Here is a 14,913-nt window from a genome sequence, read left to right as displayed (position 1 = left end):
GGGCATTTTCCTCTCATGGCTGTGGGGTGGGTGTGCTTCCCAAATTCCCCGGATTCTGCAGCTTCACAGCCTGCCCAGAGATGCCATATTATGTAATGAACAATTTTATTTTTACATTTAAGGATTCAGAGGGTTGCACTCCCTGCTTTTTCGAGGGTGATTGCGTCTTCATATTTGTGTTTGGAAAGATGCACACAGTGTTCGTTAACATCTGGTTTCGTTAAACCCGAGGCTACTGGTGAACGCGTGCAGGGCTCACTCTGCCTCCCAGCACCCCACATCCCAGAAACTACTTCCTAGACTCATCTGGGGCCATGCCATCCCTTTACAAGTAACAGCAAGAACCAAACTAGCTCCAAGGGGCCTCACACTTCTCTTTCCGTCAACAAAACCCTCTTGATCACAGAAAGTCGCTGCTGGTGACCCTGAGACAGGCACAGGGACCTCGGTGGTCCCCTTCTGCAGAGATCCTGAATGAGGAGGGGGTCACAAAAGAAACAGTGGCTAGGAAGGACCTTTGTTTCAAAGAGACTTGGACACCAGGGCAACCCTAGGAGGGGTCCGGGAGGGAGGCTCCCTGCAACTAAGGCAGGGCTCTGTCTCTGGGGAATCAGAAGTCAGGTCACAGTGGAGACGCTGGTCAGAGAGACACAGAGACAGGGAGACAGAGACCGAGAGACAGGGAGACGGGGGGAGGGGGGAGGGGCCCCGTGGGCATGGCGCCGTGCTGTGGTGACCAGTCTGTGAGTGTTAGCTCTGTGCTAAGACAACAGAAAGGGGGCTGGTCTCAGCAGACGAGGCTGTGCTCATGGGGCAACACCCCCAGCCTGGCCCTGCCCGGCCTGCACCTCCGGCCCCAGCAGCACAGCAGCCTGCAGGGACGCTATGCACCGTGCTGTGGCAGAAGTTACCCACATCTGAACGACCAGCTGGATTCCACACCCACAACTGAGCCTTGTAAACCCAGGTATGAGGAAAAAGCAGCAGGTTTAACTCTAGACATCAGGCCTTCCTGAAACGGCTGGTTTCGTCTGCGCACCATCCTGCGCAGGCACAGTGCTCATCTTGTGTGTGCTGCCCAAGCAAGCACAGAACGAACGGCTCCGAACTTGCGTGTAAGCGGGTCTCCCGACTCCGCTAGCCATGAAGGAGCCATGAGGGAGGCTGTGTCCTTGCTTCGTTACGTCTTCCCGGGTAGGTCAGCACATTTAGAACAGGTTATGGAGGCCCGCTGTAGGACACAGATCTAGACGCAACACCTGGGGGCATGCTCCCTTCAAGCCGAGCCCCCGCCCCCTGCACAGTGACAGGCGGGTCTACGTGGGGCCAGGCGCCTGCCCGCGTGCGGTGTTCTCAACGGCTGGAGCTCTCTGGTCTGAGAGGGACTCAGGCGTCCCTGCAGAGCTCAGCAGCCGGCCGACGCCACCAGACTCCTTCCAGAGATGACGGGGGTCTCCTAAGCACCATGCTAGAACCGAACGTCTAGAAAATTGAATTTCCCATTCAGCTCAGGGTCATTAATGCAAAGATCCACCCACAAGGCCTGTCCCTGCAGCTTTTAGATGCTTTTTAAAGAATGTTCCAGTAGTAAATACAGTGAATGCGTGATCTCTAAGGAGCCGATTTTGACTAAAATTATCAAAAATAGCCCCCTCAGTTATACTATTTACTATTTACCCATGAATTTCATTCAAGTGAGACTTAAATGAGGAAACAGATGAATGTACAGGTAAAAATCAGACTAGATCCTTCTATTTCCTCTCGTTTATATCAAATAAATACCCCCAATGAAATCGTGACAGTAGACTAAAGCGGTGTTGGCACCATGCACCTCACCAACACCTGTAGGACCAGAATCTCAGGCTCTGACGACTGGATGCACAGAAGCGTACTTGGGGAGCTTCGAGGGGACTTACAGACCTGTGACTTTCCTGGCACGTATCTCTGGGAGGCTGGGATTAAGTTCACGCATTGCTGGGTCATGTGTGGTAACGCGAGCCATACCACCTTGGGGAACAATACAACTTGGGAGAAAGCCCCACAGAAAGACACCTAACGGGTTTACCTAGTTTTCCAACAGTTGTTGATAAGGGCCTTTCCTGTGCATACCTACTGGGTGCAGGAACCCAGGTCCCATGAAGGCCCGCTGGTGACCACGGCTACAGGTGAAACGGACAGTCCAGCCCTTCCCTGAGTTGGTGCTGGGGGTCTCCTCCCCCCCCCAACACGGGGGTTCCTTGGCCGGCACATCAGTGTCTTCCAAGCCTCACATTCCCTGGCACAGACTGGTCCCTGCCCTCAAGGACCGTGCCAGCCAGTCAGACGTGCCCCTCTGGGGCTTGAATGTGAAAACACACCACAAGTTCAGCAGAGGCCAGCAGGAATGGAAGCTGACAGGACAGGAGAAGAGTGGTGCAGTCTCTACGGGCCCATTCTTCCAGTGGGTGCCGGACTTGACTCTTGATGTGTGGGGTGCGAGCAGACCACAGAGGGTTGGTGACCTGTCCAAGATCACACAGCTTTATCCCCGAATCCTGGACCAGATCGTAGTCTGCTGGAAGACAGTCCGTAAGGTGGCAGCTGTGCTGCCTGGCCAATGCAGCCACAGACAAGGGCCCCGCAGTAGGTAAGGAGCAAGCAGAAACCAAGAGCGAGCAGAAAGAACGGGTGAGCCTGAGACAGTGCGACTTGGGGGCTGGGTAGGGCAGCAGGTGCATGCGTGCAGGAAGCAAGCATTCAGGGCAAGTCCCAGGTGGCACAAGGGCCGATGCTCCAGGTCCCCGCAGCTGAGGATGGGATACGCCGGGTCATGTTCACGCAGGGCTGGCCAGGACAGGCCGAGCTGTGAGAGCACTTGGCATGTGTGCATTTACTCTTCAGCCATGTGTGCGCCACAAACTCCATCTGAGCCTGGGAGCGGCCTCCCATCCACCCCGGTCTCTGGGCGTGCCGCAGCCTGCTGCCTCCCTACGACACATTGAGCTGTGAGATTCAGGTCCACTCACTGGAAAGATCAGCACGGAGGCCCTGGAGGAAAACCCGGATGGACCAGCCATGTCCAGAGAGACGGCTCGGCTCAGCACCCCCTCTGCAGGGACAGGGGGTCATGTCTCAGCACCCCGACACGGACTTGTGCCTGGAGGCACAGAGATGCACAGGGAGACCAAACCCCCACATTTCCAGCCACACGGCACAGCCACAGGCGCTCTGTCCTGGGCAGAGGCACTTCCTGCGGCTCGGGCATCTGGTTCTCTGGAGCCCTGGCGGTGACGGAGCCATCATCCCCACCCCAGGTAACCCTGCGTTTCCTAAACATCACGTACGGGTTGTCAAGTACAGTTTGAAAAATACCGCTTTGTGAATGGGTTTTGCAGGCTCTGCCCTGGAATTCCATGCCAGGCCACACACTGGGAACCATGGTGGGGGTACCATCTGCCTTCACGGGGCCCTCCCCACTGGAAGGGAGCAGCCTGCTCTGTGTCCACCCTCTCTGGCCCTTCCTGCGTGTGCCAGAACCATCGCAGTGAGCACAGCCTGCCGACCCGGTCCCAGCTCAGACCTGGGGCCCAAGTGACTGTTGACAGTAATTATGCCGGGACAGCACTGAGATCAGGAGGGGCCGTGCCATCAGGACCGCGGTCACCTCGGGGTTTTCTGACCTGGCTGTGTCCCAAACCCCAGGGTGCCCGGGACAGTGGTCATCCCGGGGGTCCTCAGGAAGTGGGATGAGAAATGTCACAGAGAACCTCAACTATCAGCGGGAAAAAACTGGGAACAACCTGCAGTCCTGCGAGGGGCACCTCTGGTCTCAGGCGCTGAGCTGACTGTGCTAAACCGGGTGGAGGCGAGACCCTCCCTCCTGCGCATCAGGGCCTGAGCCTGCCCTGAGTCTCCCTCTGTAACAGGGACATGTGAGCATCTCTGTTAGGACTGCGGATGGACGGCCCCTCCCCTGGGTTCAGCAGCCCCACTCCTGCAGAGCCTGAAGTGAGCCCCAAGGTCAGTGCGGTTTGTTTCTGTGTTAGGTTTCAAGTTCTCTCCTACTTGTCTTTGTCAGGCAAAACCACCTAATATTACATTAGCAACAAATGTTAAAAAAAATCAGTACATTTGTTTTGAGGAGAATTCTATGATTGTTTTTTAAAAAAATTTAGGTGACTCTTTAACCTCAGTAAATTCACAGCACTGGCTTATCAAAACCCGTACAGGCCGGTGCCCTGGTTGTTCTGGGGACATAAGGAGAGCGTCAGGTACTCGGGGAGGACTGGTGGTCTATGACGTTGTTATTAGGGACACCCCGCTCCTGAGCTTCTAGTTTCCACAAATGTCCTAGGGTCACACTCAGTGTCAACCTTTGGGGAAACTGGGACACAGGAATTCTCCATACTGGACGTGCAACTGCTTTAACTCCTCACTGGGCGGAGCACACATGTTATGTTTGGTCCCTTCTGGGACAGTGGTGTCTGTGATGACGATACAATTGTAAACTACGGCATTTAGCATCAGGCCTACATGATGTGCCCTGCTGAATTAGGTTGTTTGGTTACTTTAATAAAATGGGGGGATGTGAAGGAAAGAGTGACTTTTTAAATTTAATTATCTGGCCATTAACTCAGAATGTATGAAGAGAAGGATTTTGTTCTGTTTTGTGTGTGATGCTCCAGGAACAGCCTTCTGCACCCCTGCTTCCCAGCCAGCTGGTGTGTGAGCAGGAGAGCAGTGGGGTCTGGCCCCTGTGTGTCTGGCCTCCGGCAGACACCACGTCCCAAGCTGCTTCTCTGCAGCAGACCCTCCCCAAGGAGTCCGGGCGTCCTTACCGGAGGGGTGCTGAACACATGGAGGGACGAGCCTTTCAGGGCCAGGAACTTGGATCGGAAGGTGTGACAGGAGCCGGTGCCTTCGAGTCTCTCACTGACCCACCCCATATGCACAACCTGCAGAGGAAAACCCTTGAAATTAAACCCAAGCCGTAGTGAGTGCACTGGGGGCTAGAAAGAACAGACAACGGGCACTCAGAGCCAGCGGGTTTCCTAATGCCCAAACCAAACAGACGGCTGTGAGCGTGAGCGTATGAGAGGAACAGCCACAGCTCCACACAGGCCAGGGGTGTCTCTGGGAGCGTCTGCGCCCCACAGGGCCCTCAGCTGCAGTAGAGTTGTGTCCCCCGTGTATATTTAAAACACAGCATTAAATTACACTCTATTTGGGGCTAGTATCGCAGATTTGTCTACGAGGTTGTAGCTGCCGACCGTTGTATTCTCCATCGCTACAGTAAACACAGAGTTGACCTACATGGAAAACCTGATTTTCTTTACAGTCCAACTTCCTAATACAAAGGCACAAAATGCAAGTTGTAACAAATCAGAATAGGATTCAAAAAGTTAATGAAAACAGTAACATAGCTGAAGTGTTCGGGGCATGAATTCAAACGAATGTCAGTCCCCATGTTTTTTTTTTTTTTTTTTAAAGATTTTATTTATTTATTTGAGAGAGAGAGAGAGAGAGAGAATGAGAGACAGAGAGCACGAGAGGGAAGAGGGTCAGAGGGAGAAGCAGACCCCCTGCTGAGCAGGGAGCCCGATGCGGGACTCGATCCCGGGACTCCAGGATCATGACCTGAGCCGAAGGCAGTCGCTTAACCAACTGAGCCACCCAGGCGCCCTCAGTCCCCATGTCTTACCTGAAACATTAATGTTACACACATGGTAGGGAGTAAGGCTTTAAAATAACTTGTGCATTTCAGTAAAATTAAAAGGGAATCTTCAAAGACATGCCAGCCACCTTGCACAATACACCTGTCCTAGGAGCTGCTTCAAGGTGGGGACACCTGGCGGGGGGAGGGGGGCGCTAACCCACCCTGGGCTCAGGTGGGCCGTCCCCGCCACTGCGGTTTGCAGGACAAAGCCCTGACAGCTTTCACTCCAACTCCTGGTGAAAGATGTCCTGGGTCAAGATGCCAGATAGAATTTTACAGAAAGAAATTTTATAAAAATCAGACTGTTCATAATCCAAAACATCTATAAATTGCATGTGACCTTAATGACATTCCATATGTAATTTAATTCTCCCTAGATCAATTAGCAAAGAGATAAGTTATAGCTTAGCCATTAATGGAAATGTTACCTGCTTTATGAATCTTTTCTAGGTATATGTAGTTCATAAATAATTTTAGGGTTAGCTAATTTTATCTTTTACATTATGAATTTTCTAATGGCTTATTACGTGTTCCAAGAAACATATATTATAATTTTATGAACACCTACCTGATTATATCACCATAATTAAATGAAGAGAACATAACCATTATAATAAATGAGCATATTTTCATTTATCTTTTCTGATGCCATTTCTATAGGAAAGTCTTTTTTTTTCCCACTTGAGTGAGTTGAGATAATTGGCTAAGTGTCCATCAGATGATACTGTACAGCTCGTCCTTTACACAGAAAAAGCCCACATTCCTGAGATTTAGGTTTCTTTTGGATTTGGTAAGGTATTCATATTTTGCTTTAATTCAGGTTTTCCAGGGGAATTTTAGTTCGGAAATGTACAGAGCTACTTGCTATCTTAGCAGGGAACAAGTGTTTTGGTTTGCCCAGGACAATTTCAAATGTATGCCTGTCACTTTTAGGCTGGCCATCATCCCAGAAGGAAGGGCCTCTGTTTGGGCGGCAAATTACACAATCATCTTACTCACTAAATAAAAGAGTCTAAAAAAACTATACTCCAGGCCTTTTGTATAATATTCTAATCTGTTTTGTACTTGTTTTTGCCAATTTCAGTAGTTCCCAAATACAAGTATTTTTTTCAAATATTTATCCAAATATTATGTCTTTGCTACATACCAAAACCAGGAAAGAACTGTTTAGAATGAGAAAAGCATTGCCTCTCATTCTTAAGGGCCCAATGTCACAAATCTAAACTCCTGTAATATACACAAAATGTTTAGTTTTGGGGAAAAATGTGAGATAATCCTCTACCAAAAGCACAGTGAGACACGGCAGGCACAGTTCTTCAATAAGCCCACGGAGTAAACTCATCTCTAGTATTTCTCCCCAAATATACTAATTTGAGCCCCTGACAGAAAAAGTTCAAAGTAACAGAGAAATTTTCAGGTTAGAAAAAAGTCTTTAGATTACCCATTACAGTTCTCTTATTTTATGGAAGAAGAAACTGTGGCTCAGATGTTAATCTGGCCAAATTATGTCACCAGGAAAGAGATTACTTGGGATCAGAAAGCAGCTGTTACTCAAACAGGGCCATGGAGACCAGCATCACACAAACATGGTTTAACGTGTGATAAAACTTCTCTGAGATAACCTGAGAGCCCCATTAGCCCACAGCCTCCAGGTCTCCGAGCCCTAATTACTTTGTGTTCTCAGTGTCGGGAGTTTTATTCCTTTGACCCTATTTCCGGACTCTCTTGTGACTCCAACTAAAACAAAGCAGGCTTTGATTTCCTGACGTGCCAGGTAATCCGAGTATGCCCTGAAATGCTGAGGTATTCCCCCACCTACGAGAAGGTCCAACCCAGTGGCTGTGTTCTAACCCTCTAATCAACATTCTGTAATTAGGAAAGAAACTCTCAGGAAAGTTATTCTGAATGTAACTTTTATTTATTGTAACATTTTTCTAAATTTATGATCAGCTCATTCTTATGCATTTACAGACCCAATGACCAGTGATCGGGAGCCCCGAATCAGGGTGTCAGCTCATCCCTACGCACTTACAGACCCAGTGACTCCGAATCAGGAGTCAGCTCATCAGTGGCTGGCTCTGCCCTGAGAAGGAATGAGCTATGGATTCCCCACGAGGCAGCCTCGTCGGCAGGCCTGGGTCAATGTGGGGATGCTGCTGCCTGCACTGGGGCATGGGCTCCCACCCATCTGCTGGCCAGCAGTCTCTCCAGGGCAAAGCTCTCCAAATGAGGGTGTTCTTAAGAAAATTACACAGTGCTTAAGTTTCCAGATCATACAGGTGTGTCTCCAAAGTAAAACACCTCTCAGCTTAAACAATCACAACTACACTATCGTTTAACCACATTTCCTCAGAAAACCCAGCTGCCGAGAGCTCAGTTATAACCTGGACAGAGGACCAGAGCAATTCCTCCTGCACCGAGGACGGGGACCCTGACTTCTACCAAAATTCCCAAATCAAGTTCCAAGACCAGGAGAAACTACTTTTAGAGACTTGTCATATGATCGACAAGAAAAACGCAGGACCTACCTGGTCACAAGGGGAAGAGCACTTATTCTCCGTCCTCACCTGTGGAGAGGAAGCAAGAGAGTCAGCAGGACAAGAGTGTTGCCAGCATTTCCAACCTGTCAAATCAGCAACTGAAATTAGCCGCAGCATGTGTCCTTGGGAACAAGCTTCTTCTACGATGCATTTCTTACCTAAGAACCAAACCATGTGCCACAGCAATGGTACAGCAGAGAAAAACCCCACTATTTTTTTTAATATTCTTTTTTTTAAAGATTTTATTTATTTATTTGACAGAGACATAGACAGCGAGAGCAGGAACACGAGCAGGGGAGGGGGAGAGGGGGAAGCAGTCTTCCCGTGGAGCAGGGAGCCCGATGCGGGGCTCGATCCCAGGACCCGGGGACCATGACCTGAGCTGAAGGCAGACGCTAACGACTGAGCCACCCAGGCGCCAGAAAAACTCCACTATTAACATACTTATTCGTTTTAAACATCAGCATTTTGTGTGAGTGAAGCTATGGGACAGGAGATGCTTAAATTTCAATATTTGGAAAAAACGGGAAAATGATTTCTGCTCTAGCTTAGTTTCACATTTCATGCGTGCTCCTTCCCTTGACTCTCCCAGAAATCCTGCACAGTGCACCATTTCCAAAATTGTACCAGTGAGGAAGTGGAGGTCCAGAAGCATAACACACAGAGTTGGAACACGGCTTCGAATCCACACAGCTGGTTTCCTTCTCTCGGCTCTGCCTGCCAGCTAGAATGTATAAAATCACCCAGACCTGAGGGGCTCCCTGGTCACATGCACTCTTGGGATACCAAACTACCACCACCTGCTTGTTCTTTTCCTTTAATCCATCCAGATACCTCTGGAATTCAAACTGTCACGTCTGAAAACTAAGGTCTCAGAGAAGTTCTGCTCTATAGGAATCGAGTGCATTGCTGCTTTCCCAAATATTTTAATGTGCTCAGTCAACCTCTGTTTTGCAGCTTCCAGGAACAAGGCAGTGCATGTGGAAGAAGAGAGGTGGCGGGGTGGCGAAGGGGCGGTGGGGTGGGACACGAGCAGTGGCAGGGGGGCCGGTGGCGGGAGCTGCTGCAGGGTGCGGACGGGCAGCACGGTGGGCGGACCGGGCGGTGGGGCGGGGGATGGGCATCAGGGTGGGAAGGGTCAGCAGGTGCTGCTGCAGGGTAGGCACGGGCAGCGGGGTGGGGACGGGTGGGCAGCAGGGCGGGAAGGGGCTCAGGGCTGCTGCAGGGTAGGCACGGGCAGCGGGGTGGGGACGGGTGGGCAGCAGGGGGCAAGGGGTGCAGGGCTGCGGCAGGGTGGGGGCGGGCGGACAGGTGGCGGGGTGGCGAAGGGGCGGTGGGGTAAGGGCTGGGCAGCGGGGTGGGGGACTGGGTGGCAGGAGCTGCTGCAGGGTGGGGACGGGCAGCACGGTGGGCGGACCGGGCGGTGGGGCGGGGGATGGGCAGCAGGGCGGGAAGGGGCTCAGGGCTGCTGCAGGGTGGGCCTGTGCTCGGCTGGACAGTGGGGTCAAAGGCTGGTTCCGGGACTTCCTGCTAACTGCTTCCCCGGAACAGAAGCCTCAGGACACAAATGCAGTCCGTGGGCAGGTCACCAGGGAAGGAACTGATCAAAGACCACTTTGGCCATGAGCGAGTCCTTCCAGGGGCCAACAGCTCACTGGCAGCATACAGTGGTTCCTTGGGAACTTAGTCTTAATTTGACTTCAACTCCCAGCCAGCTACGTTTATTTTGTATTGACTCTGAACATCAAACAGATCCCTCAAGGAGACAGGGCACTTTCTTTCTCCTGGACACTTGCACTGAAAATTTGGGAAGTCATCTTGCTGGGTGGATATGTGTCTTGTTTTCATAAACAAGGGGCATCCTGTCTTCAGCCTCATTGGGGTACCCACATTCCATCGATGCGTTCGGGTCAAGTGTACGTGGTATTATACGTACATGAAAGGGTCTGTGCTTGTGTGGGGACACAGGAGGAGAGAGAGGAAGGGATGGGGTGAGCACCCACATGTCTGATCAGGCCCAGACTCTCACTCAGGAGACATCTGCAGGACTTGATTTTGAACTTGATTTAGTCAGAGATGTGGTATGTTGAAAAAAGTACATATTTCCTTGTTTAATCTTATAACTATTTTAGGGTTAATCCTAAATAACAAGAAATATCAAATCATTTTTGTGGATTAAGTGCAAAAGCAGGAAGTCCTGGGAAGTCTGCTCACCCTCTGTCTTGTCAGGTCACTGATGTTCGTGGACACTGCTCTCAGCCAGTCAGCGCTCTCCTGAGCCGTGTGAAACTGCAGGATCCCCGTGCTGACCCCGTCCAGAGCCAGCACCTTGAACGCGCTGGACCTGCGGGAGGAAGGGAGCCGCCCTGTGCACCAGCCCGAGCAGTTCGTGCATGCCCACAGAACCTCCAGTGCTGCCCAGAGCCACGCAGGGAGATGTGGCAGAGGCCATGGTCACACGCCCAACCTGCTCCACTAAGTATGTTCCCCAAAAGTAAGTTCAGAGCTTTGAAATCCATCACCAACAGCTGTTTCTAATTCAGTAAAAAAAAATGATAGTCAATTCGTGTAGGAAATGACTCTTGCTCTTTTAGGAATTATGGAGCTCTTGTTTTATAGGGTCCTCAGTAATAACTCTTTCCGAGACCACTTGTTGTGGTACTAAAGCTCTTGACACAATGAGGATGGGCACTCAGGCATCATTGTTACTCAACATCACTGCTATTTTATGACACACACACATTTCCGATTTACAGTGAGCTTTCTAAGAAGTTGGTTCTTTCTTTTTTTCATAAAAATCAACGTGCCACAGACCTTCCTGTGGCAAGTTATTTGTAACAGCAGGATAATCATCTCTAATTCAGTAGTTCTTCCTTATCATGAAAGCCTTTTTCAAAAGCTACTTCACATATAACTCTTGTGATCAACTGACTTGTGTCCCCGGATTCACGTCCCCAGCATGGATGTCTCTGGAGATGGGGGTGCCTCTGAGAAGGAATTAGTGCTCAGTGACCTGGTGAGGTCCAGGTTGAGCCCTGATCCTGCAGGACTGGTGTCTTTACGGGAAGAGACACCAGAGCTCCGTCCCCACCTGGGGAGGGCACGACAACACGGCTGTCAGCCAGAAGAGGCTCTGACCAGCACCGGACCTGTGCGGGGACCGACGGGGACATCCAGGCTCCGGAAGCGTGAGAACCTAAGTGTCTGCTGCTTACGCCCCTGAGGGTGGCACTTGGCTGTGCGGCCCCGGCTGACTGATACCACTATTATAAAACGGAATGTCGTTTATGCTCCTGTTCCTTTTTCCTTAAGAAAACAGTGTGTATTAATCCATGGAGCCTATACCTTCGTGTCCTTAAGCAGATCATGAAAAGTTTCAAAAATGAATGACAAAACAGGCATATTATTTTAAGAAACAAGGTCCACACTACGTTACGTGTTAATAACCTTTCAGCTGTGAGTTTATTCATGGTTTTGTTAAGGGCGGGAGGTCAGGACAGTGGGGACAGTGGGGAGTTACAGAGCCTCCCACAGGCTCTCAAGCAGAGTCCTCCTTCTCTGGTGCACGCAGACACCCTCGACCACTTGTCCGCCCCCGACCCTCGACCTCGTGCCCAGCCCTGCGGCCCCCCGGACCTCACGTCCGCCCCGGGGCCCCCACTCCCGACCTTGTGTCCACTCCGCCACCCACCTCACCTCGCATCCGCCCCCTTGTCCCCCCCACACCTCACGTCCGCCCCCCCCGACCTTGCACCCCCCTCCCCCGGCCCGGTCATCACTGCCTGCGTCTGAGCACAAGGCTCTCTGACAGACAAGCATCACCGTCCCTACCTCCTGCTCAGAGATTTGTCTGGGGGGAAACAAGGCACAAAAGCTCTGGTTTCTGACCTATTTGCAGATGCTGACCTTGTTTGCAGTATAGCATGGAGACTTTCACAGTTACGGGTGTCCGCAAAAGTCGTGGTTGCCGTGGTGTGAACGAATCCCAAACAGTGACCCCGGAACTGTCCCTTCCAAGGAACCCAGATTTCACTGGATTATTCTGTGGAGCCATTTATGCCAAAAAGCTTTGGTTGAGAACAACAGACCAATCACCTGAAAATTAGTGAAGTTTGACAGCTGGGTGTGGTCAGGGAAAGAGAGAAACGCCTGTCATCCCAGGGTGACCGTGAGCATGGCTCAGTGGCCTCCCTGAGTGTGGCAGACCAGCATGGACAGACGCACACACAAGTAACAGTGACAAGCCCTGGGTGGGGGTGGGGACCCAGGGTGCTGGACACAGGATGGCGTGACCGGTACACGTGGCTGGAGGTCACCTCGCACAAGAAGGCGTGCAAACAGCCATCCCGGGGACGTTCCAGGGACGAAGGAATCCATGTCTGAAGAAGCCCAGGCAACAGTGATCCCCCATGAAGGGACAGACCATGTGGGCAGAACTAGCGGGTCTGCTGGAGGTAACGAGAAGAACTGCGATGGAAGATTTACTGGATAGGCTGGAGTGGGTTCATCCTGACGGAAGGATTAGTGAGCCAGGCGGGTTGGCGGGGTCTGTGCAGCCCACAGAACAGGTAGAAGAAAGATGGAAGAAGCCCCGTTGGGGGCTCTGAGAAGCAAGAGACATCGCTGGGGACACCAGCAGGAGCAGAGACCGAGGGCAGACCAAACGTCCCAAGGAGTGGCGGCCGGAGCCTTCCCAAGGGTTCTGAGAATCGCTGGTTTGCACACCAGGGCAGGTCCAGTGATCCAAACAGGATCCATACTCACATCCACAAAGAGATGCCTCAGGTCAACACGCTGAGAATCAAAGACAAGAGACACATCTCAAAGCAGCAAGAGAAAAACAACTCGTCACTTACAAGGGAGCCCCAAGCCTCCAGCCGACCTCCCGCAGAGGCAGCGGCGTCCGGGAGGCAGGAGGACGGCATGTTCCCGGCGCTCAACGCACGAGCAGGTCCACCAAGCATCGAGCTGCTGCACCACGGCCCCCCGTCCAGCATGAAGATGAAATAAGGAAACAAGAGTCTGGGGCTCCTGAAACCCTCTTCAGGGTACGGATGGAGATCAGGAGCTGAGGTGGGTCCTGTCTGGAAAGCGCGCACCGGGATGGTGACAACGTAATTACAAAGGACGGGACACACCCACTTCCTCTCTTACTGTACACTGTACAGTATGTCTATGACGTGTTGCTGGACCCACGCGATGGAGACACGTACATGATCCAGGATCGTGAGCATGAGACGTGTGACACGCATGTAATGTATTTGCTAGTAACAAGCCAGAGGACGTGTCATGCGCTAAGGAATTCGTAACGAGGGGTGAATTAACAATTAGCTAAGTAATTTTTACATGTGATGTGTATACACAGAGTGTTGGTTGCCCTAGGACTCACCGTGTGCACCTTCACTGATCACAGTCTGCTTCCGCCGTGTCCTGTTTAACCCCAGAGACACACGGGAGAGCCACCCGGCTTTCCACGCCCTTCCTCGAGGCCAGGACCCCGGGGAGCACCCTCAGTCTGACAAAGCCTCCCACAAAGCCGATGCGCAGAGCTGGTTTGGCTACGGAAAGCCGTGCATTCTGAGTCCGTGTTTTAGGCACTAAGGCACGCCGGACCCCAACCTCCTAGGTCTGTCCTTGTCCACGTGATGGGCTTCAAAATGCCAACCGTGCCGTAGCACACCAGCACGGGAGAAGCAAGTAAGAAGCTGTCTGGAAGGCCACTGCAAACCCACAGTCACTGTGCAAACATCGTCACTCAGAACACTTACTTGTGGAAGAAACAACATAGACTGCATGTTACACAGACAGAAATGGTGTGGACCTCAATGCAGATGATACGTACCAGTAGTAATGAACGAAGAGAGAATTTACACTTTGGCTTACTGTTACAAGAGCACTATTAACTAGAGGCAGTTATATGAATTTTCAGGCATGCGTAACAGATTTCCATGCATTTCGTCTAGACTGACTCTGAGGATTTACTTTCTCAGCATTCCATGGGCAGCGTGTTTGGGCTCGTCAGCGTATCCCTCCCACGGTGCCCAGGAGGAAGCTGGCCATGTGGCTTTGGAGTCAGAGCATCTGCTCAGCCTTTGGGGGATTTTGTCCACATGATCAAGGTCATCGTCAGAGCTAAAAATCACAGATACCCACCGCTCGGGCTCAGCGTGCTCTGTGATCATCCTGCATCAGGTTTTAGAAATCAGCAGGAAAAGCATCTCCAGGGAGAAACCAAGCCACGTCCAGATAGTGTTATCAATGAGGCGGTCGAGAGCCAACAACGCCAAGGCTCCTGGAAAGGTACGCCACCATCTCTCCCCACACCTGGGCAGGAACCTGGGGGGGGGGGCGGCACACGTGCACCCGTGTCCTTTGTGTAACTTGAGGCCCCCACACTTTGGAGCTGGGAGCAGGGCATGTGTTTATTTTGCTCATGATGGAGAGTTAGCCAAATGAGAAGAAAACGTGTGTATGTCTCAGACTTAGTAAAATCTTTTTTTTTTTAAAGATTTTATTTATTTATTTGAGAGAGAGAGAGAGAATGAGAGATAGAAAGCACGAGAGGGAAAGAAGGTCAGAGGGAGAAGCAGACTCCCTGCTGAGCAGGGAGCCCGATGTGGGACTCGATCCCAGGACTCCAGGATCATGACCTGAGCCGAAGGCAGTCGCTTAACCAAC

The 14,913-nt window shown here is 51.5% G+C and overlaps 1 protein-coding gene across 1 annotated transcript in view; it reads right to left on the bottom strand.

Annotated features, from left to right (window-relative positions):
• The window catches only part of SNTG2 (syntrophin gamma 2), a 339,157-nt gene that overhangs the window by 60,310 nt on the left and 263,934 nt on the right, over positions 1-14,913 (bottom strand). Inside the window, exons 20-22 of the mRNA XM_088026250.1 lie at positions 10,450-10,579; positions 8,224-8,262; positions 4,818-4,934 (exon numbers count right to left, since the gene is read on the bottom strand). Of these exons, the coding sequence (XP_087882376.1) occupies positions 4,818-4,934; positions 8,224-8,262; positions 10,450-10,579 (286 nt within the window). The remainder of the gene's footprint in view (positions 1-4,817; positions 4,935-8,223; positions 8,263-10,449; positions 10,580-14,913) is intronic.

The sequence above is a fragment of the Eumetopias jubatus genome, unplaced genomic scaffold (genome assembly GCF_037043125.1).
Source record: "Eumetopias jubatus isolate StellerSeaLion01/CBP00866 unplaced genomic scaffold, mEumJub1_p1.0 scaffold_9, whole genome shotgun sequence".
In the NCBI taxonomy this organism is placed as follows: Eukaryota; Metazoa; Chordata; class Mammalia; order Carnivora; family Otariidae; genus Eumetopias; species Eumetopias jubatus.
The sequence above is the reverse complement of the archived record's forward strand: the minus strand, read 5'-3'. Positions and strand labels throughout refer to the sequence as shown.